The sequence below is a fragment of the Balaenoptera musculus genome, chromosome 13 (assembly GCF_009873245.2).
Source record: "Balaenoptera musculus isolate JJ_BM4_2016_0621 chromosome 13, mBalMus1.pri.v3, whole genome shotgun sequence".
NCBI lineage: Eukaryota > Metazoa > Chordata > Mammalia > Artiodactyla > Balaenopteridae > Balaenoptera > Balaenoptera musculus.
The window spans coordinates 38,414,033-38,441,222 of NC_045797.1; the positions used below are offsets into that span (position 1 = coordinate 38,414,033).

The 27,190-nt window shown below is 41.4% G+C and overlaps 2 protein-coding genes across 9 annotated transcripts in view; one reads left to right on the top strand and one right to left on the bottom strand.

Annotated features, from left to right (window-relative positions):
• The window catches only part of USP34 (ubiquitin specific peptidase 34), a 236,854-nt gene extending 233,047 nt beyond the window's left edge, over window positions 1–3,807 (top strand). For 5 of the 7 annotated variants that reach the window (XM_036872997.1, XM_036873001.1, XM_036873003.1 and 2 more), the window contains 4 exons: window positions 942–1,082; window positions 1,182–1,325; window positions 2,229–2,388; window positions 2,570–3,807. In XM_036872997.1, coding sequence (XP_036728892.1) covers window positions 942–1,082; window positions 1,182–1,325; window positions 2,229–2,388; window positions 2,570–3,177 — 1,053 coding nt within the window. In that variant the 3' untranslated portion in view covers window positions 3,178–3,807. The remainder of the gene's footprint in view (window positions 1–941; window positions 1,083–1,181; window positions 1,326–2,228; window positions 2,389–2,569) is intronic. The other 2 variants (XM_036872999.1, XM_036873004.1) reach the window with 2 other exon arrangements.
• A 103-nt stretch (window positions 3,808–3,910) lies between these two features.
• LOC118905946 (activator of 90 kDa heat shock protein ATPase homolog 2) lies at window positions 3,911–26,178 on the bottom strand. 2 transcript variants are annotated; one of them, XM_036873006.1, is made up of 9 exons: window positions 26,015–26,178; window positions 24,618–24,808; window positions 9,868–9,953; window positions 7,893–8,007; window positions 6,727–6,815; window positions 5,930–6,040; window positions 5,410–5,511; window positions 4,809–4,860; window positions 3,911–4,668 (listed from the first exon to the last, which is right to left on the bottom strand). In XM_036873006.1, exons 1-9 carry the CDS (start codon window positions 26,092–26,094, stop codon window positions 4,496–4,498), a joined length of 999 nt encoding a protein of 332 aa, XP_036728901.1. In that variant the 5' UTR covers window positions 26,095–26,178; the 3' UTR covers window positions 3,911–4,495. The 2 variants fall into 2 exon arrangements, with proteins under 2 accessions (XP_036728901.1, XP_036728900.1); XM_036873005.1 differs by having other exon boundaries at window positions 5,930–6,046.
• Window positions 26,179–27,190: the final 1,012 nt, after the last annotated feature.

Consider the following 27,190-nt stretch of genomic DNA (forward strand, 5'->3'; position numbering starts at 1 on the left):
GGGTGTTGGTCCTACTTGACTCCTAATTTCTTGGGTGACCTTGAGCAGTTTACTTACCACAGTGCTTACTCTAATAAAATTATATGTATATAGATGTACATATTATCTAAACTTTGTCCTATTTTTAAAAATAGTCCATTTTTCTTCCATATAAATGATTATTAAAAACACATATAAATAATCTAGGGAATATATTTACTCAAAGACATACTACTTGTGTTTAAGAGCCATGACCATTTGAAAACAGGAAAACCAAATTTTAGTACAATTTCCATATTTTGGGACCCACTAATTCTCTGTGTGAGATTATTACGAAAAGAGGTTTGCTGTTTACCTTTGTGATATTTATGGGGCGGAAGGGTATTTACCAAATTACTATTGTTAATGAGATTATATAGTGAAAGTTTTAACTCAATTTAGGGAGTAAATCTAATTCTTAAAATTTGTCTTTTCTCTGTGGGTCATTTGGTTATCTATTAATTTTCCCCGAAAACATCATCCTATTTGTTAGTCTTATTTGTCCAGTCCTTATTAACTCTTAATGCTAGATAATAAAGCTGCATTTCTTATAAAACATATTTGTTCAGTTTTGCCATTCAGACTTTTTACAAGTCTCTTCTTCTGTCACCGATTTAAGTCCAAGTTAGTAATATTTTAATTTATGGGGAGGACAGTTGCTGTGACTGAAAATTTAGTAGACTGAAGTAAAAGTGGCTTTTCTGGGAATTCCCTGGTGATCCAGTGGTTAGGACTCTGTACTTTCACTGCTGAGGGCCCAGGTCCGGGAACTAAAGATCCCGCAAACTGCAGCCAAAAAAAAAAAAAAAGTGGCTTTTCCAGTAGGATGTTAAATGACTTCGGATGAATATCATGAGCAGTGTATTTAAGATTTGCAGTTATTTCAGTGCTCAACCAATCAGTGCTTCTTTTCCCCACTTCAGTCGGCTATGTCAAAAAACTGCATCAAGCTTTTGTGTGAAGATCCCGTTTTTGCAGAATATATAAAATGTATCCTAATGGATGAAAGAACTTTCCTGAACAACAACATTGTCTACACATTCATGACACACTTTCTTCTAAAGGTATGTCACAAGTTGGAAACTCAGCGTGTTACTTCCAGTTAGTGATTGTGGTTTCATTGTATTGGTCTTTTGGAGATTTTTCTTAATCATCTTTTTCAGGTTCAAGGTCAGGTGTTTTCTGAAGCAAACTGTGCCAATTTGATCAGCACCCTTATTACAAACTTGATAAATCAGTATCAGAATCTGCAGTCTGATTTCACCAACAGAGTTGAAATTTCCAAAGCAAGTGCTGCTTTAAATGGGGTAAGAACTATGCAAGGGAATAGTCATGTACTTCAGAACTTTCCTTAAATCAACTCTAAATTTGGCCTTCGTATGATCTTACTATATACATAACTTTATTATTCAAACTCTGGAAGTCACATATGATGAAAAAACTAACCAAATAAAAATGTGTTCACTCTGCCTTTTATGTATGTAGCACACACTTTGTTACCTTAGAAGACATGAGCTAATGTCATTAAATGCTAAGGGCAGTGACCACTAAGGGGAGACATTCCCTTTACTTTCTCACATTTTTTGAAATGTTACCTGTGATGTTTCTGTTAGTGCCTGCGACTCATAAGTGACTGAAAGTCAGATTAGTAATCTGAATACAAAGCCAGTTAAAACTAGGGAATTGGTTGCCTTCTGTAGACTCCCACAAAAGCCATGTCATAGAATAATGAAACACCCTGGAAACATGTGCTTGCACACGTCCAGCAGCAGCCTCCCAAGTAACAAAATGCTTAGATGCCAGAACGGATTACAGAGCTAAGTGAGGAAGACCTTATGACATCCACCAGAAACCAAGTAAAACTGATTCCTAGATTAATGAGGCCTAAATTGCTCATGGATCATTCAGGGTTTGCTTTTAAAATTCCTGTGTAATTTTTTTCCCCCCTTTTCCATTTTCAGAAAACACTATTTGGGTCTTCAGTCGGACTTAATTAGTGGTGTGGTGCATAAAATAATGGTATTAGTGACCTAGAACCAATGAAATATAAATAGTAGTATAACACTGGCTTTCTAGTTTTAACATTCTTCTAAAAATACCAGAGGAACCAGGATGGATTCCTGGAAAAGTAAACATGTGCATTTAAACTTTAGTTAACGGTTGTAATGCTGGCTTTGGAATTTGAAGTGTTCCTATCTGGATTTCTGTAGGACTTGCGGGCACTTGCTTTGCTCCTGTCGGTACACACTCCCAAACAATTAAACCCAGCTCTAATTCCTACTCTGCAAGAGCTTTTAAGCAAATGCAGGACTTGTCTGCAGCAGAGAAACTCACTCCAAGAGCAAGAAGCCAAAGAAAGAAAAACTAAAGGTTAGCTTTATGGACTAATAAAATATTGACTTTAGGGTGGGAGAAGGGAAGAAGACTGACTTTACAATAGCTGTGTGAGCCTCCTGAATATAAATGCTAAAAAACAGAATTTCCACAACCACCCCCAGTATGATCTTAATGACTCCTTTCAGAGAATTTGTTTTGATGTTCCTTTTCACAGATGATGAAGGGGCAACTCCTGTTAAAAGAAGGCGCGTTAGCAGTGACGAGGAGCACACTGTAGACAGCTGCATCAGTGACATGAAAACGGAGACCAGGGAGGTCCTGACCCCAACTAGCACTTCAGACAATGAGACAAGAGACTCCTCAATTATCGACCCAGGAACTGAGCAAGATCTTCCTTCCCCTGAAAATAGTTCTGTTAAAGAATACCGAATGGAAGTTCCATCTTCGTTTTCAGAAGACACGTCAAATATCAGGTCACAGCATGCGGAAGAACAGTCCGACAATGTTAGATTTGAAGACTGTAAAGAATTTAAAGACCTCCACTGTTCCAAGGATTCTACCCTTGCTGAGGAAGAATCTGAGTTCCCTTCGACTTCTCTCTCTGCAGTTCTGTCTGACTTAGCTGACTTGAGAAGCTGTGACGGTCAAGCTTTGCCCTCCCAGGACCCTGAGGCTGCTTTATCACTCAGTTGTGGCCATTCCAGAGGACTCTTTAGTCACATGCAGCAGCACGACATTTTAGATACCCTGTGTAGGACCATTGAATCTACAATCCATGTGGTCACGAGGATATCTGGCAAAGGAAACCAAGCTGCTTCTTGACATTAGATGTAGCATGTCTACTTTTAAGGTCACCCCTCACCCCCAATGCTGTTTGTATAAGTTTTGCTTATTTCTGTTTTTGTGCTTCAGTTTGTCCAGTGCTCTCTGCTTGAATGGCAAGATAGATTTATAGGCTTAATTCTTGGTCAGGCAGAACTTCAGATGAAAAAATTTGCATCTTCAGTATACTTTCTAAAGGGCAATCAGATAATGAATATGTTTTATGTAATTAAGAGTTCACTGTAGTGGCTTTCATTTAATATGGCTGTCTGGGAGGAACAGGGTTCCCTGGCCCTGTACAATGTAATTTAAACTTAACAGCATTTTTACTGTGTATAATATGGTGTCCTCTGTGCCAGTTTTGTACCTTATAATAGAGGCAGATTGCCTCCGATCGCTGTGGTTCTTATTATCAAAATTAAGTTTACTTGTATACGGAACAACCACAAGAAATTTGATTCTGTAAAGAATCCTCTTTAGCTGTGGCCTGGCAGTATATAAATGGTGCTTTATTTAACAGAATACCTGTGGAGGAAATAAAGCACACTTGATGTAAAAATAATTGTTTTATTTTTATTGACATGACTGATTGCTATTCTGTGCACTTAATTAAACTGATTGTGATGACTTTTTATTTGTTTACATACCTTGCTTCAAGTCTTCTCAGATGAAAGTAATGAGAAAACTGAATGGGGGAACATACTTACTTACTTACTTATCCATTATATTCTATTTCATTAGAAGTATAGTGGCAGTCCAAAAAGTACCTTTTTCCATAGACTTTTCAATCCTCACCACCCTGAAGTGCATAACTGCTGCAGGGAGAAGCATAACAATACAGCCAGCTCGCCCTCACTTCAGCATGCTTCTGAATGCAGCATGCCACTGTTTCACGACCTAAGAGCTACACACCTTAAAAACCCTGAAGTAAAATAAAGGAATAGTATTAACATGCCATTTATTTTTTGTCTTCTTCCTGAACTAAAATTACAGCTAACAGCAAGCTTGCTAGGACAAGCTTTAGCTTGGGACACTTCAACTATCTGTACTCAGGGACTCAATCTGTTCCCAGAGGAGCATCTATGGGAGGTAAAATACCTAATTTCACATTGCTTGCTTTTAACTCAGTGCAGAGTCTAGTCGTCATAGTAAAGATTCAAACAGTGCTTTCAATTCTAAGTTCATGGATTTCATCCAATATAGATTAAGAGTATTTGTTTTCTTCTTTTTTTAAAGGAATGACAGAGGGAAGAGGGAAGAGGTAAACGTTACACTTTTTCCACTTACAAAAAGTAATGCCCTTATAAAATCTTCTAACTCAACCATTTAGGGTGATCAGCTGCAGTAAACCTTGTATTTCTTCAAAATGCTGCTTCTGCCAACAGAATTTCATGTTCTCTTCTTCACAGACAGGAACTCCTTTACAGTCCAATTGTAATTCCGTCTGCCCTAGAGTAGGCACAAAATTCAGTGCAACTATTGCATAGTGTTCTGGAAGACAAAAAGGAAAGCTCATTACTGCATTATGAAAAGAAAAATGTATCCATACAGTACCACTAATTTGATTTTCATAGTAGGGGGAAAAAAAACGAGCGTTTTTGGACTTAAAACAAAAGATGCTAATAACATACCTTCTGGCCAGTTCCTACATCTCCATTTCATGACGATCTTTTTATTTGTTAACTGAAAACAAAGGGGAAATTCCACTGAAAACATCTTTTAAAACTTCATACAATACTACAACAAACACCAAATCCTTTCATGAAAGCCCCTATGTACGAGAAGTAATCAATGAACAATGTACACTCCCATCTTCCAGTTTATATGCCAGCACCATTGAGAATTCATTGTCCCTAGTGCCAAAATGTAACGGCAGTAACATCAAGGACAGAAGCGTTACAACCAATGCAGAGCTGATGTCAACGGCAAGGCAACTGACATTTGGCAACACACACCCTAGTGGCAGAAACCTGAAACTTCTAGACCAAGAGTTGGGAGGAATTATACTTGTGTCTTCTAAAATCATAAACATTGCACAATTACTGTGAAACCAAAGCTTCAGCTTTTAGTATATATAACATTTTTTATTTTCCCTGTAGCCAACTTTATAAAGTAGTCAAGTTTCTGTGAACTCAGATAAAAACCAAAGCACATTAAAAAAAAGAATGAATAAAGCAATATTAACAGAAGTCAGTCCAGATTAACTTTCCTTTAACCTATAAGATTACTTACCAATTCTACATATTCACCAGTGATGTTCCCATCAAACATTTGGAATTTCCTTCCCTTTTCAGCTTCTAATACAGCAGGAGATTTAGAAAATTTTTGCACCAACTAACCAAGCAAAACATACAATAGACATGTTATTCCAGCATATGCTATCATGTTTTTAACCTAAGTGTAAAGTACTAATATAACAGTTACTGTGGTTTGTGTTTGTTTAACTGTGAATACATAGCTTTTAATTATAGCTTTCTCTTTCTCTCCCTCTCTTTCAGAGGAAGAACGCTCAGTAAATTGCTCCAAACATCTCAATGCTGATAAATTCCCCCCAAATGCCCATCTTTTCCCCCCCCTCAAATCTTTAGGATAACTTCCCCGTCTCAAGCTATCCTAAAGATTTCTAGATCTCTTCAATCAGAAAAACACGGCCATGCAGGAAACCAAGAACCAGCTTCAGTTCTTAGTGGTGTAGTAGGTGTATTTTCTCCCAATGTCAGCATTTCAGATCCTAGCTTGAGATGTGACTTACATCTTTCACAGTGAAGATTCTGTACAGCTGCTCGATAGCTGTGTCAAACAGTTCCGTCATGTGCAGTGCCACAGTGGGAATCCTTACACCCAATGCCACTGGAGAGGAGGCCTGAATCTCAAAAGAAAAGGTTCCAAAGCATAATTATTAGCATGACAAGAGATTCAAAAAATTCAGTCTTCCAGTCTTAGTAAAACACCAAAATGTCCCGCACACTATCCCTTCCACTAAAAGCCTTTTTAGCACCACCAATCCTACCTAGTCTTTATTTTGGAAACAGTTCAGTGCTCCTTAGCTCTGTTCCACTCCCAGGCTATGGCTTCACAGCCCAAATCCTACTTGGACATGTAAATATGACCCAGGGAGCATAAAGATAAGCAGGTGAAAGATAACAGCACTTAAGGGCAAAGGGCGTCAACTCCCCATCACCAGATTCCAAGAACAGGATCTAAAACCTCCCAATCCTCCAAAAGTCTGGAGAGAAGGTTCTTCCGTTGTGGTATGTGACCTCAAAGTCACCTGCTGTTATTTGTTGCCTACCGAAACAACACTGCCTTCACAACAGTCTTGAACTAAATTCAATATTTATCCCACAAAAAGGATCCCTTCCATCAAGGATGAAAGTCTCATTTCATCATTTCCCCCAAAACGGCAAGGGATGCAAGGGTGGATTAACTGGCCCTCCTCAATATCCTTCATAGTTCTCCATCATCACAAGGCTGTTTAGAGCTTTGAAGCCTTCTCATTAAGCACTTCCTTTCTCCCCCTCCCTACACATCTGCCACCAGAGATCATACCTGCAAGGTAGTCTCACTCAGTTTCCTTTTAACTGTCAATTCCTGGGTTGCCATAGCTTTGGTTGGTAAAATCATTCCCATTGTAAATTCTACAAAGAAAACATACGAGAAATGGTTTTAATAAAGAACTTTTTCCTTTTCAGCACAAATAGTAAGGCAGAAAACTGAAAACAGTATATAAGACTATAAAGGAACTGATAATTTGTAAAAAGAATTCCTATAGCGTTTTGAGAATTTCAAGACCATTCTGTATTTTTTACATATAAAACTAATCATTAACCTGAGTTCCACGGCATTTGCCTTTTATCCTTTTCTTTTTATCAAATGCCTCACTTTTATCTAGTTCTTGATAAAATAGCATAATTTCCAAATGTTGTTTTCCAAAAAGCTCCATTTTATACACCTAACTACTAATAGCTTTATGGCCTTCACTTACTGTCAAAGCCAGACACTTGGCTTATTGCTTCACCATCACCTCACAAAGCTTGGCCTCACAGTATTCAAGCCTGTGGGCCAGCAGCGTGTGTGATCTCGTAGGAAAAGTGTAAACCCCAAACCCATCTACGTCAATGCCTAGATACTCAGCAGAGTCCAAGGATGAGATGCAGACATACAAGCCCTGCTGGCTATTTTACCTGGCAGGTAACTTCTCTAATTTAGGGAAGAAGACAATAACCTCAATTCCACACAGTGAAGGGATTAAATAAGTCTCAACTACACCTGTAATACCTGCAGTCACTTTCATTCACTCATTCAACAAAAATTAAGCACCTACTACATGCCAGTCATTGTGCTAGATGCTGGAGATATAGCAGTGAACAAGACAGGCTCCTTCCATGCCTTCATGGAGCTTACAGTCTAGCAGAGAAGACAGACATTAAACAAATAATTATAAAAACAACTGACAAAATAATTATCATTCCAGAAAACTATCAACAATTCTGTAGGCAAAATGGTTCACGCTGTGTAAAATACTGATAATCACTAATTATGGTCTAACCCATGACTAGTTCTCAACCTCCAGGCTACAATTTATCCTGCAGCATACAGAATTGTTTCTAGAGCTTTGGAAATCAGCCTAACTTGGGAATCCAGACCACAGTGCAGAGCATTATTTGGGTAAATGGAAAAGGGACCCTCTAGTTCACAAGGGATGCCTTCTTTACCCGTCTTAAGAGCCTTCAGGTAATCTCCAAGGGCTTCCCTGACCTTGGCGGTGCCTGCAGTTTTCATAAGATCCTTCAGTATATTCCCATCTCCTTTCTTTTTACTCACGTTCACCTACAAATCAGAAAAATACAAACCTAAGAAAAATCTGGTTTGACGTAATCTTACAATACTGGGACATATGGATGAAGGATCTGTGATGGTGAGGAAAGGGAAAGAAGTGGATGTAAGAGACGTGACAGGTTTTCTTCATATAGTTTGAGAAGATGTAAGGGGTTTTTAATCAAGGGTCCATTGACCTGGTTGGTGGCCAAATCTTGAACGGACTTCGTAGAATGTGAACCCCCCAATTTGCATACGTTTTATGTGTATATATATATTATATTGATGATGTAGTCCATGGCTTTCACAGGGTCTAGAAATGCGCTGTCTAGTATGGTAGCCGCTTAGCCACATGTGGCTACTGAGCACTTGTAATGCGGCTGGTATGATTTGAGATGTGCTGTAAGTGTAAAATAATATACACCAGACTTTGAAGACTTAGTACCAAAAAAGAATGTAAAATAATCTCATTAATAACTTTGATACTAATTACATGTTAAAATGATATTTTTATATTTTGGGTAAAATAAAAAATATTAAAACTAATTTCATCTGTTTCTTTTAAATTTTTTAACATGGCTGCTAGAAAATTTTAAGTTCCTTATGTGGCTTTCATTATATTTCTATTGAACAGCGCTCATCTAGAACCCCAAAGCCAGTGTAATTAGGAAAACCAAGTTCCCAACATCCTGGTCTTGGGCTACATTTTTTTGTCAGGGAGGAGAGTTGGGAAAGGGAGAGGAGGAGGGAGAGGAAAGAAAAGAGGGAAGGATGGAAGGAATGGACAGGAGGAGAGAGGGGGAGACAGGGAGAGGGAAGCAACAAAATGCTGCTCTGGGGATGCCTCTGTAGTAGTCTCAGAACGAAGAGGTGTTGGTTTGAAATAATCTAGTGTCCCTGTGATTCGGTTGAGTTGGGCCTGCTCCCAGGCCCCAGTTCTAATCTGAAGAGTTTGTTCTGTAATACTATTGTACCACAGGCTGAATCTAAAAGACCAGTTTAATATGCTGCTGAAACACTTCTCAGCTGATGGATCTGAATACAGCAAAGTGAAATCACAGCCCGAGGGCAGCAACCACACGTCTGAAGGTATGTCCGAGACAGCCCCACTTTTACGGCCTTTTATAACCTTTAAGAAAGGCAACTCATAGTGGCTCAGTGTAACTTAGTTTTTATATCTTGAAGGCCTTCACACTGAATACGTTCACAAATCAAAAAAGACCCTGTATCAAACTATCTTCATTTGGAAAATATAGCTGCTGTACAAATGGTCTCGCCCCAAAACCAAGCTTTTGGCTGAAAGAGGGCACTAACTGTAAACCAAGCATGGGAGTTACATAGGCTCTATCTCCCAAGACAACCAGAAGAGCCAGTCAAAAGCAACACACACTAATTTACTAAAAAACGTGGTATAACCAAGAGAGATCACAGCGAAAAGCTGAGAATTTTCACTATTGAAGGGAAGGAGCAACGATACAGAGGAGAAGCAGCAAGATCCCATTCACCAAGCTGTGCAAAATACCTGAGCACCTTCCAGTATGTACACTGTCACGTGTATCTGAAAGGTGAATTAACCCAGTGTCACAGATGAGGAGGCCACGGAGGGTGCAGTCACCTGCCTGGGCCCGACTCCTGGTCCACGGGGGTCTAGGGCTTCCCCAGCGTGCTCTTCCTCCTGCACCACTCTCCCACCCCACGCTGCCCCCAGGGTACAGCTATCCTCCTCGGCAAACGAGCCCTCACTGCTCACCAAAACTACCGCACAAGCACCACACAGTCCGATTAACAGTTTTTCAAATGCCCAACATGTCTAACAGAAACTTGATTTAAAAAAAAAAAAAGAATAGAAAGAAACTCCATCAGATACCTCACCTCAGTGTCATCTACTTCATTTTCTTCAGACAGGTTGGGTATTTCAATCAACCCCTTGTGCTTCGCACCAGATTCTTTAATTATACCTAAAATGAGCAAAATACGTTCCTCAATTACAAAGTAACAGCCAGTTTACATAAACCTGCCCTGCCTAACTGAACAGCCCACCCTCCTCACAGGGCACCGCCACCGTGGGGACGAGGCAGGGCCAAGCCTTCCCCACAACACACGCGCCCAAACCGACCCTGCTCCCCTGGCCCACATCACAGGTAAGCACCCTAGGAAGGCGGGGGTAAGAACCTGGCAAGTAAAGTGCACACACGATCAGGGGCCACGTGGAAGCACGGGACTGGAGTAAACGGCTCTGTTAACCAATGTTTCTTCTTTCATCCCCCAATATTCTTTACCAAGTCAAAGCAGGAGAAAGGGCTGTCTTGAAGAGGAGTCACAAAAGGGACAGGAAGGCAAAAAGGGACACTGAGTTCTGATCACAGAAAGAGTGGGGGAGGGAGGTGTGGCCTGGGGAAGTTTGTGTGGACTCTATGCAGCTGATTTCTTTCAAGACCAGAGTGTTGACTTCAATGACGACATCAAGGTGGTGACATAGGTTATTCCCGACTTCAGTCCCCCTCACAAAAAGACCAACCAGCTGCTATCCATGGACAAGACACCACTGTGAAAATCCCAAAACCCAGAGGTGAGGCTGCACGCTCTCCTGGACCAGAGGCAGAAAAGGACTGCATTAGAAGGGTATGAGGAGTGGTTTAACACTCTGACCAAACTGCCCCTGCGCCAGGCCAACACAGAACCACACTGAGAGGGCCCCACTGCAGTTTTTCCAGCAGGAAAAGAGGGCAGAAGGTGGACATGCAGGTCCCCCGGCACTGTTGGATGCTTCCTGGGAGGGCCGCTGGGGTCTCAACTCATGGAGACCACTGGGAATCAGACAGGGATGGAGAAGGGGGGCAGGGCTTTCAGCAACCAGTGCTCAAATCTGGATGGGCCATGTTCCTGCTTGCAGCAGTGCATGAGCTGAGCTCAGCTGGCAAGTCTGCCTGATTTGGGTCCCCAGGCAACAGGCCAAAGCCAGCTGTGGAGCCCATTCTACCGCCCTACAAATTCATAGCTCCACTCAACTGCTGAGTGTCGCTTCCCATCCTGCCCATCCAGGAAGCCCGACCAGAGAACGTGGGCAGCCTCGGAACCCAGCCTACAGCCCCGCCCAATTGCTTAACACAGCTTGTGGCCTTGTCCAGATGAAGAGCCCAGCAGAGACCCCACCCCACAGAGAACAGTCTCTAGCCTCCCCAACTGCAGGATACAGCTGGAAGCCCCTCCTGACCAGAGAGCACAGCCTGCAACCTTGTTCAGCAACTGAGCATACTCAGCACCCTATGGATGGTGAAGCCAGGCCTGCAGACCTGCCCAACTTCAAGGCACAATCTGTGTCCCCAGCTGGTTACAGAACACAGCCTGAGGCAAGGTCCTACCATGAAACCCTGCCTGCAGCCCTGCCTGAACACAGAGTCCAGCCAGCAGCACCACCTGGTCAGGGAGCGTAGCCTGAGACCCCACTCAACCAGCAGCAATGGCAGAGCCCAGTCCATAACCCTGCCCAATCATAGAGTCCAACCAGTGGCACCACCCTGCCAGGGAACACAGCCAGGGTTCCACAGACTCTGCCTAACCAAGGGTAACTGCAGAGCCCAGCTAATGGCCCCACGTAACCATGGAGCACAGCCAGCAACCCTGCCCAGTCAGGGAGCTCACTCAGCAGCCCTGCTTAAACATGGAGCCCCGTCGACTCACCCAACCACAAAGCCCAGCTACTGGTAATCCCCTACCCTGACCTCAGAGCACACTCAACTGGAGACCCTGACAGCAAGCCCTGCCTGCCCATGGACACTACTAGTTGACACATCCAATAACCCAAGTTGAATGGTGAAGGTTTTTCCCTGCCAAAGCAAACCTGTAAAACGTGGAAGAAGAGACCACTTACTTATACACACAGATACCAGTGCAAGGAATCAAGGCTCAAGAAAAATCAGGTAAACATGACACCACCAAAAGAACCAAATAAAGCTCTAACAACTGACCCAAAGAAATGGAGATGTATGAACTATACGACCAGGAATTCAGAATAAACCTCTTAAAGAATTTAGTGAACTATAAGAACACACAGACAACTAAATGAAATTAGGAAAATAATTCATGAACAAACTAAGTTCAAAAAAGAAACAGAAATCATTAAAAAAAACAAAGCCGGCAAAATTCCTGGAGCTAAAGAATACAATGACTGTACTGAAGAATTCAATAGAGAGCTTCAACAGCTAACCTGACCTAGTAGAAGAAAACAGTTAGTAAACTAGAAGATGGGTTATTTGAAATTGTCCAGTCAGAGAAACAAAAAAGAAAAAAGAATGAAAAAGAGTGAAGAAACAATATGGATCTCATGTGATACCATCAAATGAAATAACACATGCATTATGGAAGTCCCACAAGGAGAAGAGAAAGAAAGGGACAGAAAGTCTATTTAAAACAATAATGGTTGAAAACTTCCCAAACCTGAGAAGAGAAATGGAGATCCAGATTCATAAGGCCCAAAGGACCCCCAAATAGGTTGAACTCAAAAAAGGCTGCACCAAGACACATTACAGTTAAATTGTCAAAAATCAAAAACAAAAAGAATTTTGAAAGCAGCAAGAGAAAAGTGACTCTTCACATAAAAGGGAGCTTCATAAGGCTACAGGTGGATTTCTCAACAGAAACTTGACAGGCCAGCAGTGGGATGATATACTCAAAATACTGAAAGAAACAATATGTCATCCAAGAATACTATACCCAGCAAAGCTGTCCTTCAGAAGTAAAAGAGAGATAGAGACTTTCCCAAACAAACAAAACCTGAGGGGGCTTAATGTCACTAAACCTGCCTTATAAGAAATGCTAAAGGACATTCTTCAAGCTGAAATAAAAGGATGCTAGTTAGCATCATAAAAACATATGAATGTGTAAAACTCACTGGTAATGGTAAATATACAAAGTCAGATGATCTAATATTGCAATGGTGGTGTGTAATTCTCTTACAACTCTACATTGAAAGTTAAAAAAACAAATGAATTTAAAATAACCATAACTATGAGAATTTGTTATTGGATACACAATGTAAAAATATGTAAATTGTAACATCAATAACCTAAAATGTGAGGGGGGGAAGAAGTATAAATTTCTGTATGCTATCAAATTTATCAGTTTAAATAGGGTGTTATAAATATATTTTATATACACCTCAGGTTAACCACAAAGGAAAAACCACAAAAGGTTATGATAAAGGAGTCAAAGCATACCAGCACAAAAAGGCAGCAAATGACTAAAGAGCTGGCAAGAGAGGAAGCAAAGAACATAGGATCTACAAAACAGTTAGGAAAGAATTAATGAAATGGCAATAGTAAGTCCTTACCTATCAATAGTTACTTTAAATATAAATGGATTAAATTCTCCAATCAAAAGGCACAGAATGGCTGACTGGATGAAAAAAAAAACAAGACCCAACAACATGCTGCCTATAAGAGACTCACTTTAGCTTTAAGGATACACATAAACTGAGAGCAGAGGGATGGAAACAGATACTTCAAGGAAATATTAACCAAAAGAAAGCAGAAGTAGCTATACTTATATTAGACAAATAAGACTTTAAGCTAAAAATGGTCAAAACAAACAAAGAAAGTCATTATATAATGCTAAAGGTGTCAATTCATCAAGATATAATAATTGTAAATATTTATGCACCTAATACTGCAGCACCTAAATATATAAAGCAATTACTAACAAAACTTATAAGGAGAAATAAACAGCAATACAATAATAGTTGGGGACTTTAATGCCCTACTCTCAACAATGGATATATCATCCAGACAGAAAACCAATAGGGAAATATCGGCTCTGAACAACACTATACATGAAATAGACCTAACAAACATATACTGCTCTCCATCAAAGAGCAACAGAATATGCATTTTTCTCAAGCACCCACAGAACATTTTCTAGGATAAATCATAAATTAGGCCACAAAACAAGCCTTAACAAATTCAAAAAGATGGAAATTATAATAAGTATCTTTTCCAACCACAAATGTTATGAAACTAGAAATCAGTAACAGAAGGAAAGCTGGAAAGTTCACAAATACATGGAAATTAAAATACTCTTGAACAACTAATGGCTCAAAGAAATCAAAGGGAAAATTTAAAAACATCTTGGTACAAATAAAAATGTAAACACAAACACTTATGAGATGCAGCAAAACCAGTTCTAAGAGGGAAGTTTGTAGCTATAAACTCATACAACAACAACAAAAAAGAAATATCTCATATAAAGAGCCTGATATTACACATCAAGGAACTAGAAAAAGAACAAACTAAGCCCAAAGTTAGCAGAAGAAAAGAAGTAATGAGAAATCTACAGATTCAATGCAATGCCTGTTAAAATTCCATGGCATTTTTCACAGAAATAGAACAAACAATCCTAAAATTTGTATGCAACCACAAAAGACCCCAAACAGCCTAAGCAATCTTGAAAAAGAACAAAGCTGAAGGCATCATACTTCCTGATTTCAAACTATATTATAAAGATATAGTAATCAAAAGAGTATGGTATTGGCATAAAAAACAGGTACACAGATCAATGGAAGAGAATAGAGAGCCCAAAAATAAACCCATGCATATGTGGTCAATTAAGCTTTGACAAAGGAGTCAAGAATATACAGTGAGGAAAGGACAGTCTCTTCAATAAATGATGTTGAGAAAACTGGCAGCCACAAGCAAAACAGTGATACTGGACCACTATCTTACACCATACACAAAAAATTAACTCAAAGTGAACTAAAGACTTGAACCTAAGACCTGAAACCACAAAAACCCTAGAAGAATACATAGGTGATAAGCTCCTTGACAATGGTCTTGGCAGTGATTTTTAGATTTAACACCAAAAGCAAATATAAACAAGCGGGACTAGTCAAACTAAAAAGCTTCTGCAAAGAAAACCCAACAAAATGAAAAGGCAACCCACTGAATGAGAAAAAATATTTGTAAATTATGTATATGATAAGGGGTTAATATCCAAAATATATAAGGAACTTATAAAACTCAATAACAAAAAACAATCTGGTTAGAAAATAGGCAGAAAATCTGAAGAGACATTTTTCCAAAGAAGACATACAAATGGCCAACAGGTACATGAAATGGTGCTCAACATCACGGAATTATACATCAAAAGCACAATGCGATATCACCTCACACCTGTTACAGTGTCTTTTATTAACAACTTATTGACCAGAGATGTATTAATATGTCTTTTGTTACCTGAACGTTATTGACCGGAGACATATCAATACATTTTTAGAGAGTGATACAATTAACATCACCTTGCAAAGTTGTTAGAGCTTAAAATTGATCGAGGGTTCATTAATCAACTTATGATTGTCATTATCATTCACATATTTCTCTGTTAGGTTTTTGTTCCAACCTTGTGTATATTATAAATGCAAGTTTATTAACTGTAAAATTTTCAAAAATGACACGTGAAATTTTGAGTGAAGAATTTTTTGGTCAATTTTATGCAGATACTTTCTCTGATTGTCTGAGCAACATATATACTAGTGTCTCAGAAGATGATAATTCTTCAGAATATAGTTGATTCAGACGATGTGAATATCAGACCAACAAAAAGACAAAAAACCTTAGTGACTGATTGATACAGAAAGTGAAAATGAAACTCATGGTGCTGGAGAATGCTCCTTTGCTTCTACAGAAGAGTGGATTGAAGACATTTCATGAAAATTAGAAGACTTTACAGGTGTGTCAGGTGTAACTACTGAATGTAATAACCCGCAAAGTGTTAGTGACATAACAGAATTAATTTTTTTTTTTTTGGCAATAACTTTTTCAAGTTGGTCGCTTCTCAAACAAACTTGTATCACCAACAGAATGAAAAATCATATGAAGAGTATGGGAAGGCTTTAAAATGGACTGATGTAACCAATAGTGACACGAAGAAGTTTCTTGGATTAATAATTTTGATGGGACAAATAAGAAAGTCACACTGGAAAGAATATTGGTTGACTGATCCCTTACTTGAAACACCTGTCTTTCCAAAGATTCTGATGAGAATAAGGTTCAAACAAATAATGACGGCTCTTCACTTTAATGATAACTCAGAAATTCCACTTCCTACAGACAGAATTTCAAAAGTTAAACCTCTTTTGGATTATTTTCTACTGAAATTTCAATCGATCTATATACAAACAAGAGCTATCACTTGATGAGGCAACAATAAAGTGGAGAGGACAACTCAGATTCAAAACCTATAATCCCAGAGAACTTACAAAATATGGAATTTTGGTCAGGATGGTTAGCGAAAGTGAAACTGGATATATATGCTACCTTGAGATTTACACAGGTGAAGGAAAGAAACTGCAAGAAACAATATTATCAGTCCTACAACCTTATCTTGGTTCACAGCACCGTATGTACCAAGACAATTATTACAACAGTGTGTCCACATCTGAAATACTGTTGAAAAATAAAACCAGAGTGTTTGTGGGACTATAAGAGAGAATTGTGGTCTACCAAACCAATTAAAGGAGAAATCTAAAAATCTACAGGGAGAGAAATGACATTCTTACGGAAGGGAGAAGTGATTCTTCTTATATGGAAAGACAAGAGGCTAGTCCGCATGGTGACAACTATTCATGATGCCTCCATAACATCTACAGGAAAAGAAGACAGGAGGACTGGCCATCAGATAACTAAGCCCACTTGTATATTAGAGTATAATAAATATATGAGGGACTTCCCCAGTGGTACAGTGGATAAGACTCCGTGTTCCCAATGCAGGGGGCCCAGGTTCGATCCCTGGTCAGGGAACTAGATCCCACATGCATGCTGCAACTAAGAGTTTCTATGCCACAACTAAGGAGCCCTGGAGCTGCAACTAAGGAAGCCGCCTGCCGCAACTGAGCCCACGTGCCGCAACTAAAGAGCTGGCAAGCCACAACTAAGGAGCCTGCAAGCCGCAACTAAGGAGCCCACCTGCTGCAACTAAAACCTGGTGCAACCAAATAAATAAATATTTTTAAAAAATAGAATCACATCAAAAACAAAACACAACAAAAATATATGAAAGGGGTTGATCGATTGATCAATATCTGGCAAACTTCAATATCCTCCAGAAAACTCGAAAATGGTATAAAAAAGTGGGTTTCTGTTTGAGTAATTACAGTTTATTCTATGCGTTTAAAGTTTATTGTAGCCTTAATGCACATAATAGAATGACTTAACAATTTTTTTTAGCAGTAGCTAGAGAATGGGTAACTGACCAGTCTGGTGAATGCAGTGGTAGTCCCGCACCTGGTGCTTCTTGTGGCATTTCTAAAAGAGCCCCTCCACAAAGATTCACCTTGTTGACTATCAGGTAAAATAAAAGAACATATTCTATATGAAATAATACCCACAGGACTAATAAAAAATGCCACCACAAAGTGTAGAATCTGCTCTTCCAGGAGAAAGCACAGTGAAAAGTATATTTGTAATAGATGTTCTTTCCCCTGCACAGAGGTGCCTGCTTTACTGCCTATCACACTCTAACGAAATAATAGAATGCTTTAGTAAGACATGTACTAAGTTTCAAATAAATACATTAAGTGAAAAAAAGTTGTTGATATTTACTCAAACGCAGGTGTTTCAATATTCACTTACATAACAAACTGCCAGCCACAGGCGTTAGTTTCTGCAAAAATCCCCCAGTCAGTAATGTGTTACAAAGGGAAGAAATAATGAGCGTTGGCAAGGATGTGGAGAAAAAGAAACCCTTGTGCACTGCTGGTAGGAATGTAAATTGGTGCAACCACTATGGAAAACAGTATGAAGGTTCCTCCAAAAATCAAAAATAGAACTACCATATGATCCAGCAATTCCAGTTCTGGGTATATATCCAAAGGAAACAATAACACTAATTTGAAAAGATATATGCATCCACATGTTCACTGCAGAATTATTTACAATAGCTAAGACATGGAAGCAACCTAAGTGTCCATCAGTGGATGAACAGATAAAGAAAATGTAGTACATACAAACAATGGAAAATTATTTAGCTATAAAAAAGAAAAAAAACTCCTGCCAATTGTAGCCACCTGGATGGAACTTGAGGGCATTATGCTAAATAAAATAAGTCGGAAAGACAAATACTATTTGATCTCACTTATATGTGGAATCTAAAAGAAAAAAATAAAACAAAAAACCAAAGTCGGTGGGCTTCCCTGGTGGCGCAGTGGTTGAGAGTCTGCCTGCCGATGCAGGGGACACGGGTTCGAGCCCTGGTCTGGGAAGATCCCACATGCCGCAGAGCAGCTGGGCCCGTGAGCCACAGTTACTGAGCCTGCGCGTCTTGAGCCTGTGGTCCGCAACAAGTGAGGCCGCAGTGGTGAGAGGCCTGAGCACCGCGATGAAGAGTGGCCCCCACTTGCCACAACTAGAGAAAGCCCTCACACAGAAATGAGGACCCAACACAGCCATAAATAAATAAATAAAATAAATTAAACAAAACAAAACAAAACAAAAACCAAAGTCAGACTTCCCTGGTGGCGCAGTGGTTAAGAATCCGCCTGTAAATGCAGGGGACACGGGTTTGAGCCCTGGTCCTGGAAGATCCCACATGCTGCAGAACAACTAAGCACATGCACCACAACTACTGAGCCTGCACTCTGGAGCCCGCGAGCCACAACTACTGAGCCCACACACCACTACTACTGAAGCCTGCGCACCTAGAGCCAGTGCTCCACAACAAAGAGAAGCCACTGCAATGAGAAGCCCGTGCACCACAACGAAGAGTAGCCCCCACTCACCACAACTAGAGAAAGCCCACGTGCAGCAACGAAAGACCCAATGCAGCCAAAAATTAATTAATTTTAAAAAAAGAAGGTGCACGGATACAGCAATTAAAAAAAAAAAAAATCCAAAGTCACAGATACAGAAAACAGATTAGTGGTTGCCAGAGACAGGGGCTGGTGGAATGGGTAAAACGGGTGAAAGTGGTCAAAAGTACAAATTTCCAGTTATAAAAAATAAGTCATGGGGATGTAATACACAGTATGGTAACTATAATAATACTATATTGTATATTTGAAAGAAAGTAAACCTTAAAAATTCTCATCACAAGAAAAAAGAAAATCTTAAAACTGTATGGTGATGAATGTTAACTAGACTTATTGTGGTCACCATTTCTCGATGTGTACAAATATACAATCATTATAATGCAATATGAATATAATGTTATATGTCTATTATATCTCAATTTAAAACAGGGATAAAGATTAGAGCAAAAATAAATGAAACACGGGACTTCCCTGGTGGTGCAGTGGTTAAGAATCTGCCTGCCAATGCAGGCGACACAGGTTCAATCCCTGGTCCGGGAAGATCCCACATGCTGTGGAACAACTAAGCCCATTTGCCACAACTATGGAGCCTGTGCTGTAGAGCCCGTGATCCACAACTACTGAGCCCACGTGCCACAACTCCTGAAACCCACACGCCTAGAGCCCATGCCCCACAACAAGAGAAGCCACTGCAATGAGAAGCCTGTGCACCACAACGAAGAGTAGCCCCCGCTCACTGCAACTAGAGAAAGCCCGTGCGCAGCAATGAAGACCTAATGCAGCCAAAAAAATAAATAAATAAAATAAAATAAACGAAACAGAGAATAGGAAAACAATAGAAAAGATTAATAAAACAAAGAGCTGGTTCTCTGAAAAGATAAACAATATTGACAAAACTTTAGCTAGACTAACCAAGGGAAAAAAAGAGGACCCAAATAAATAAAATTAAAAATGAAAGAGGAGACATTACAACTGATACCACACAAATACAAAGGATAATAAGCAACTACTGTTAATAATTTTATGCTATAAAACTGAACAACCTAAAAGAAATGGATAAATTCCTAGAAACATATCACCTACCAAGCCTGAATCATTAAGGACTAGAAAGTCTGAACAGACCAATTATGATTAAGGAAACTGAATCAGTAAACAAAAAAACCTCCCAACAAAGAAAAGACCGGAATCAGATGATTTCACTGGGGAATTCTACCAAACATTTAAAGAATTAACATCAATCCTTTTCAAACTCTTCCCAAAAACTGAAGAGAGGGAACATTCCCAGACTCATTTTTAAGAGGCCAGCATTACCAGTATACCAAAGCCAGTTAAGGACACTACAAGAAAAAAATTACACGGTTACTCAGCCGTCCAGTGGTTAAGACTCTGCGCTTCCACTGCAGGAGGCCCAGGTTTGATCCCTGGTTGGGGAACTAAGATCTGCATGTCACACAGTGTGGCCAAAAAAACAAAAAGAAAAGAAAAAGAAAAAATTACAGACAAATATACCTGATGAATATAGATGCAAAAATTCTCAACAAAATACTGGCAAATTGAATTCAACAGCACATTAAAAGGATCAAATACTATGATCAAGTGGGATTAATCCCTGGGATGCACGGACGGTTTAATACCCAAGTCAAATGTGATGCATCACATTAATACAATGAAAAATAAAGATAATATGATCATCTCAATTCATGCAGAAAAAGCATTTGAGAAAATTCAACATCCACTGATAATAAAAACTCCCAACAAAGTGGGTATAATAGAAACATATCTCAACATAATAAAGGCAATATATAGGACAACCCCACAGCTGACATCGTACTCAACAGTGAAATGTTGGAAGCTTTTCCTCTAATAACAGGAACAAGATAAGGGTACCCACTCTCACCACTCCCATTCAACACAGTATTGGAAGTCCTAGCCAGAGCAATCAAGCAAGAAAAAGAAATAAAAGGCATCCAAATTGGAAAGGAAAAGGTAAAATTACCTCTATTTGCATAGCACATGATCATATATACAAAAATATCCAAGAGACTGTTAGAACTAATAAATAAATTCAGTAAAGTTTCAGGACAGAAAATCAACATACAAAAATCAGTTGCTTTTCAATACACTAACAATGAACTATCTGAAAAAGAAATAAAGAAAACATCCCATTTACAATAACAGCAAAAACGGTATATACTTAGGAATAAATTTGACCTAGGAGGTAAAAGATCTGTAGATGGGAAACTATAAGACACTGATGAAAGATATCCCATGTTCATGTCTTGGAAGAATTAATATTGTTAAAATGTCCATACTACTTGGGAGATTGGGATTGACATATATACACTAATATGTATAAAATAGATAACTAGTAAGAACCCGCTGCATAAAATAAATAAATAAATAAATAAATAATTTTTAAAAAATGTCCATACTACACAAAGGCATCTATACATTCAATGCAATCCCTACCAAGATTCCAGTGGCATTTTTTTACAGAAGTAGAAAAAACAATCCCAAAATTCACATGGAACCACAAAACACTCTGATAGCCAAAGCAATCCCAAGAAAGAAGAACAAAGCTGGAGGCACCACAATTCCTGATTTCAAACTTTACTACAAAGCAAGAGTGATCAAAACAGTATGGCACTGGCATAAAAAAAAGACATGTACCAATGGAACAGAATCAAGAGCCCAGAAATAAACCCATGCATATATGGTCAACTAATATATGACAAGGGAAACAAAAATACTCCATGGGTAAAAGATACTACCTTCAATAAATGGTGCCGGGAAAACTGGATATTCACATGCAAAAGAATGAAAATGAATCTTACACTATACACAAAATATACACTATACACAAAAATTAACTTGAAATGGATTAAAAACTTAAATGTAAGACCTGAATCCATAAAACTCCTAGAGAAAAAAACAGGGAAAAAGCTCCTTGATGTTGGTCTAGGGACTACTCAAACTAAAAAGCTTCTGCACAGCAAAAGAAACAATCAACAAAATGAAAAGGCAACCTACAGAATAGGAGAAAATATTTGTAAACCATATCTGATGAGTTAATATCCAAAATATGTAAGGAATCATACAACTCAATAGCAAAAAAAAAAAAAAATACCATTAAAAAGATGGGCAAAGGAACTGAATAGACATTTATGCAAAGAAAATATTCAAATGCCCAACAGGTACCTGAAAAGGTGTCCAACATCACTAATCATCAGGGAAATGTAAATCAAAACCATAAAGAGATAACACTGCACCCCTGTTAGAATGGCTACTGTCAAAAAGAGATAACAACTGCTGGTGAGGATGTGGAGAAAAGGGAACCCTCATGCACTATTGGTGGGAATGTAAACTGGTGCAGCCACTATGGAAAACTGTATAGAGGTTCCTCAAAAAATTAAAAATAGAATTACCACATGATGTAACAATTCCACTTCTGGATACATAGCCAAAGGAAAAATCACTATCTCAAAGACATATCTGCACCCCGATATTCAATACAGCATTATTTATGGTAGCCAAGACATGGAAACAACCTAAGCGTCCATCGATGGATGAATGAATAAAGAGAATGTGACATATTTACACAACGGAATATTATTCAGCCACAAAAAATAAGGGAAATCTTGCCATTTCTGACAACATGGATGAACCTTGAGGGCATTATGCTAAGTGAAATAAGTCAGAGAAAACCAGATAGTGTATGATCTCATTTATAAGTGTAATCAAAAAAAAAAACAACAAACTCACAGAAACAGAAAGTAGACTGGTGGTTGCAAGGTGGCAGAGGGAAGGGTGGTGAAGGTGGTCAAAAGACACAAAGGGCACATATAACTTCCACTTATATGATGAGTAAGTTCTGAGGATGTAATGTACAGCAGGGTAAGCAATACAGTATTATACACTTGAAAATTGCTAAGAGAGCAGATCTTAAAAGTTCTCAACATACACACAAAAAAATTGTAACTATATGAGGTGATGGATATTTTAACTAACCTTATTGTGGAAATCATTTTGCAATATACACATATATCCAACCATCATGTTGTATACCTTTCACTCATACAATGTTATAAATCAATTATATCTCAATAAATCTGAAAAAGCTAAAATTAATATAATTAAAATTTAATTAAAAAAAAAAAAAAAAAGGAAGACCAGAGTATTGTCTCCTCCCCAGCTGGTCCCACTAGCCACCTCTAGGACTAACTACTAGAGGAGAAAGCACACGGGGTCAGGGAAGCCCTGTTCCGTCTGCCCTCTGGCTGCTGCCTGGGAGTTGCTGGGTCTTATCCTACAAAGGAGCTGGTTGATGCTGTGAGCTAAGGGAGATGGAAGAGACACAAGACCATGAGTTTCCTTGGGGACCTCAGAGCCCCTGTCTTGGGGAGCTGGATGTGTAAGGAGCCAGACCCTGCTATGATCCAGCCAAGAACAGCCACTGAGGGAGCAACTGAGAGCAAACCCCCAGCCAGAAGGATTCAAGGCACAAGTGGGACTGCTTTTGATGCTCGCTGAACATTCCCTGGGCTCTGGCCTGGCTCCAGTTAGCGAGACAGCCACTAGGACAGAGGCCCAAGGACAGCTCACCAGGCAGCTCTCTAACCCAAACTCTCAAGAAAGGAGCTGACATGAGCTGAGGCCCAAACACAGCACCATCCTCCAGAACCAGATCTTGCCCTCTCTCCTCCTTTTCCTTTTCCCTTTGTCTTCATATCCATGGTTATTTCAACAAATATTTATTGAGTATAGACTGTCCACCCAGCAAGGAGCCAGGCACCACGGGAGAAATTTATTCATTCAACAAACACAACGTTTCAGACAGTGATCTGGAAACAAAACCAATCAATCCCTGACCCAAAGACCCAAAGAATGAAAACAACCAAAATGTCTATGAACTGATGAACAGATAAACAAAATGTGCTACATCTATACAACAGAACGTTAGTCAACAATGAAAAAGAATGAAACATGCTACAAGACAGATGAACCTTGAAAACATTATGTCAAGTGAAAGAAGCTACTCACAAAAGACCACATACTGTGTGATACCATTCATATGAAATGTCCAGAACAGGCAAATCCATGGAGACAGAAATTAGATTAGAGGTTGCAAGGACTGGGGGAGTGACTGCTAACAGGTACATGGTTTTGGGGGAGAGATGAAAATGTTCTATAATTGACTGTAGTGATGGCTGCACAACTCTGTGAACATACTGAAAACCAGGGAATTGTACACTTTAAATGGGCGAACTGTATGGTATGTGAATTATATCTCAATAAAGCTGATATTTTTAAAAATCTCTGCCCTGATGAATGGGGAGGAAAGGGGAATCCAGAACAATAATAATGTAACCATATGTAGTGTGCCAAATATCAGTGCTTTGGGGAGAAATAAAGCAGGGGAGGGAAACAGTACAAGGAAGGGATCTGAAACTGTTAAGAGAATGGAGACAGATGGCTTTACTCAGGATGCAAACCTGAAAGAGCTGAAGGAGCCAGCAGGCACCTATCGAGGGGAAGAGTGCTCCAGGCAGCAGCTCCAGGAAACGCTAGTGCTCACAAGTGCCTGGCAGATTGAGTCCAGCTGACAGCTAAGAGCCCTAAAGAGCTCTGAGTGCTGGGAGAAAGGGAAGCCCACAGCTGGTTGGACAAGGAACTCCACGTGCAGTAAGGGCGTCCAGAACTCCAAACACCAATTCAGGGGCCCATAGCAGGAGTTCTAAATATATCTGTTGAATGAATGACTAAGGAATCAACCAACTCTGCCCCAACACAGCCCCCAGCCCCACCCGTACCTGGAGGACCCTGTTACCTTTCCAGCCCAGTTTGATGTTCCACTCATAGAAGAAAATCAGCTTTCCTTTGCGGCTGCTGCAGGAAGCCTCGCCTTCCACCTGCTTCAGCTCACTGATCTCGCAACGGCCAGCCTCATTCTCCACAGCGATGCCCACCAGGAGCTCGCGGAGCTTCCCCTTGGACCAGCTGGTGGCATCCCGCTCTGTCCTGCCAAGGGCCAGAAGAAGGGCAGAGCCGTGAATGGAAGCCCCCCACTGGTGTCCACACGCCCACCCTGGGGAATCAGGGTAATGCCCTGGCCCAGTCCAGATCAGCCCAATTCCTCTGAAGCAGCTGTTGGGTGGTATTTTGTCTTAAAAACACCGGTTTATTTGGGGGAAAGGAGGTCTCGAAATCTCACCTGGTGGAAATGGAGGGGTAAAGCCTGGGCCACATGAAAAGGTAATTATAACTGAAATAACTTTTATCTTAATAAGACAAATTATCAAGTGTTTTCACACAGATACTATCTCATACAATCTTCCCAAATAATGTTCCCATTTTAAGGGGTGGAAATGAGCAGAGAGAAGTCCATTAAGTGTCCAAGGTGACAAGGCTGGGAAAGGAGAGGTCAGCTCTTCCCAACCCCAAGCCAGGGAAGGATGCCCTCACAGGCTAAGGCTTTGCTCTGCCCTGGACCTGCCTCAGCATCACCTTGATGGCCTTGAGGTAGCACAGCCCTCAGAGAAGCAGAGCAGAGAACATCACTTCCTGAAGCTCTGACTGAAGAGGGAGGGGCAGAAATCAGCCCAAGCTCCAGATGAGATAGAAAAAGGATGGGTAACTAGTTAGAACTCCTAGAAGGCAGGGCTCACCAGAGACTCATCAAGTTAGATGTGGAGTTGTGATCCAAATTCCTGTTCTTTCCAATACATACGTACCACACACACACACACACACACACACACACACACACACTTTCTACCTTCATTTTAACTCCCCAAAACTTCAAGGGGCTGGGGGGGAGGGGCGGCGCGGGGAGAGCTTCTAAGGTCACAGACTGCCGAAGCTGAAGCGGTAAGTCAAGAATGACTTCTATTCCTGGGACCCAACCCAACTTTCAAAAAGAGGAAAGTGAAGTCCCAGAGCCGGTGCAGATAAGACCCCGGGTCTCCAGGATCCAAGGGCTCCGCAAGCCCTGAGGCTAAAGACGAGCATCTGCACCTGTGCAGCCCCAACCCTCCCCACTTCCCCGGCCCGGGGCCCGGCCCGGGGCCCACCACGGCCCGGGAGGCGCCCCGAGACACCCGGCCGCCCCTGCACCCGGGGCACAGGGCGCCGGGCGCTCGCAGAGGGTCCTCCCCCCCGCCCCGCCCGCCGGCTCCAGAGGGAGGAGGCCCGGAAGCCGCGGCCCCGGCCCCTGCCCGGCCGCACCAGTGCCAGTTGTTCACGTTGGTCCCGTCCTCCCGCTCCTCCACGATCCAGCGCGGGTCCCCCTGGCCCCACTTGGCCATGTCTGCGCGGCGGCGCGGCCTCAGCGGAGAACAAGGAAGGGCTGCGGAGGCGCTACGGCTCAGTCGCCGACGTTTCCGGCCTTCGAGCCCAAGATCAGAGCGTTCGCAGCGCCCAGAAAGTGCCAGAAATCCCCGCCCCCTGCGCCACCCGGCCCCGCCCGCCCCGCTCGCCCCGCTGCGGAGCTCCGGGAGAGCGGGAGCGGGGCTGGTTCCGAGGGGCGGGGGCGCGGGGCGGGGCCCGGAGGGTGGAGGGGGCGGGGGGTGTCTGGGCTCAGGAAGCCCGCCCCCGGGAGGGGGTTGGGCCCGAGGCGGGTGCGGGCCAGGAGGGGAGGGGTCGGGGCCCAGGAGACCCGGGTTGGGGGCGGCGGTGGGTAGGAGAAGGGTCCGAGCCACGGCGCTGGCGATGGGGCGACCTGGGAGGCCGGGTGGGGTTTGCGGAGGCCCTGGGCCCCGCCGCGGGTCTCGCAAGTGCACGGGCTGGGGAAGGCCGGACGCCTCTCAATGGTTCGCTATTATTACTGCAGCGATGACCTTCAGTGCTGGCAAGCGGGGCGGTGAGTAAGGGGCGCCTGAGAGCGGCACCGGGGCTGCAGACAGGAAGCGGCCGTCGGGCTGCCACCGGCCGTGCTGACGGTGTTTGGTCCTCTCGAGGACACGACCCTCGCGAGCACTTGGTCACCCTGTTTGCTGTGCGACCGACTTGCTGAGGTCGGAGCGCGCCCACGATGCGAAGCGGAGGTGGTCTCGGCGGAGCTCGTCTTCTTTACACCGTATTCGTGTTCTGTTGAAAGTTCCTACGGAGTTGGTGCCCTCTGGCTCTCCCCTGGACGCCAAGTCTCACGGCTTTCCGCCACCTGTCCAAGTAGCACGAGCTACCAAGTTCCCAGTTACTTCGGGAATGTTTACATTTTATTCATGTAATAGTCCTTTCTAGATGACAAAAGAATGTGATTGCAAGCGTATTACTGCAGCTCGATTCAATTTTACAAAAATTAAGTGGAGGGCTTCCCTGGTGGCGCAGTGGTTGAGAATCTGCCTGCTAATGCAGGAGACACGGGTTCGAGCCCTGGTCTAGGAAGATCCCACATGCCGCGGA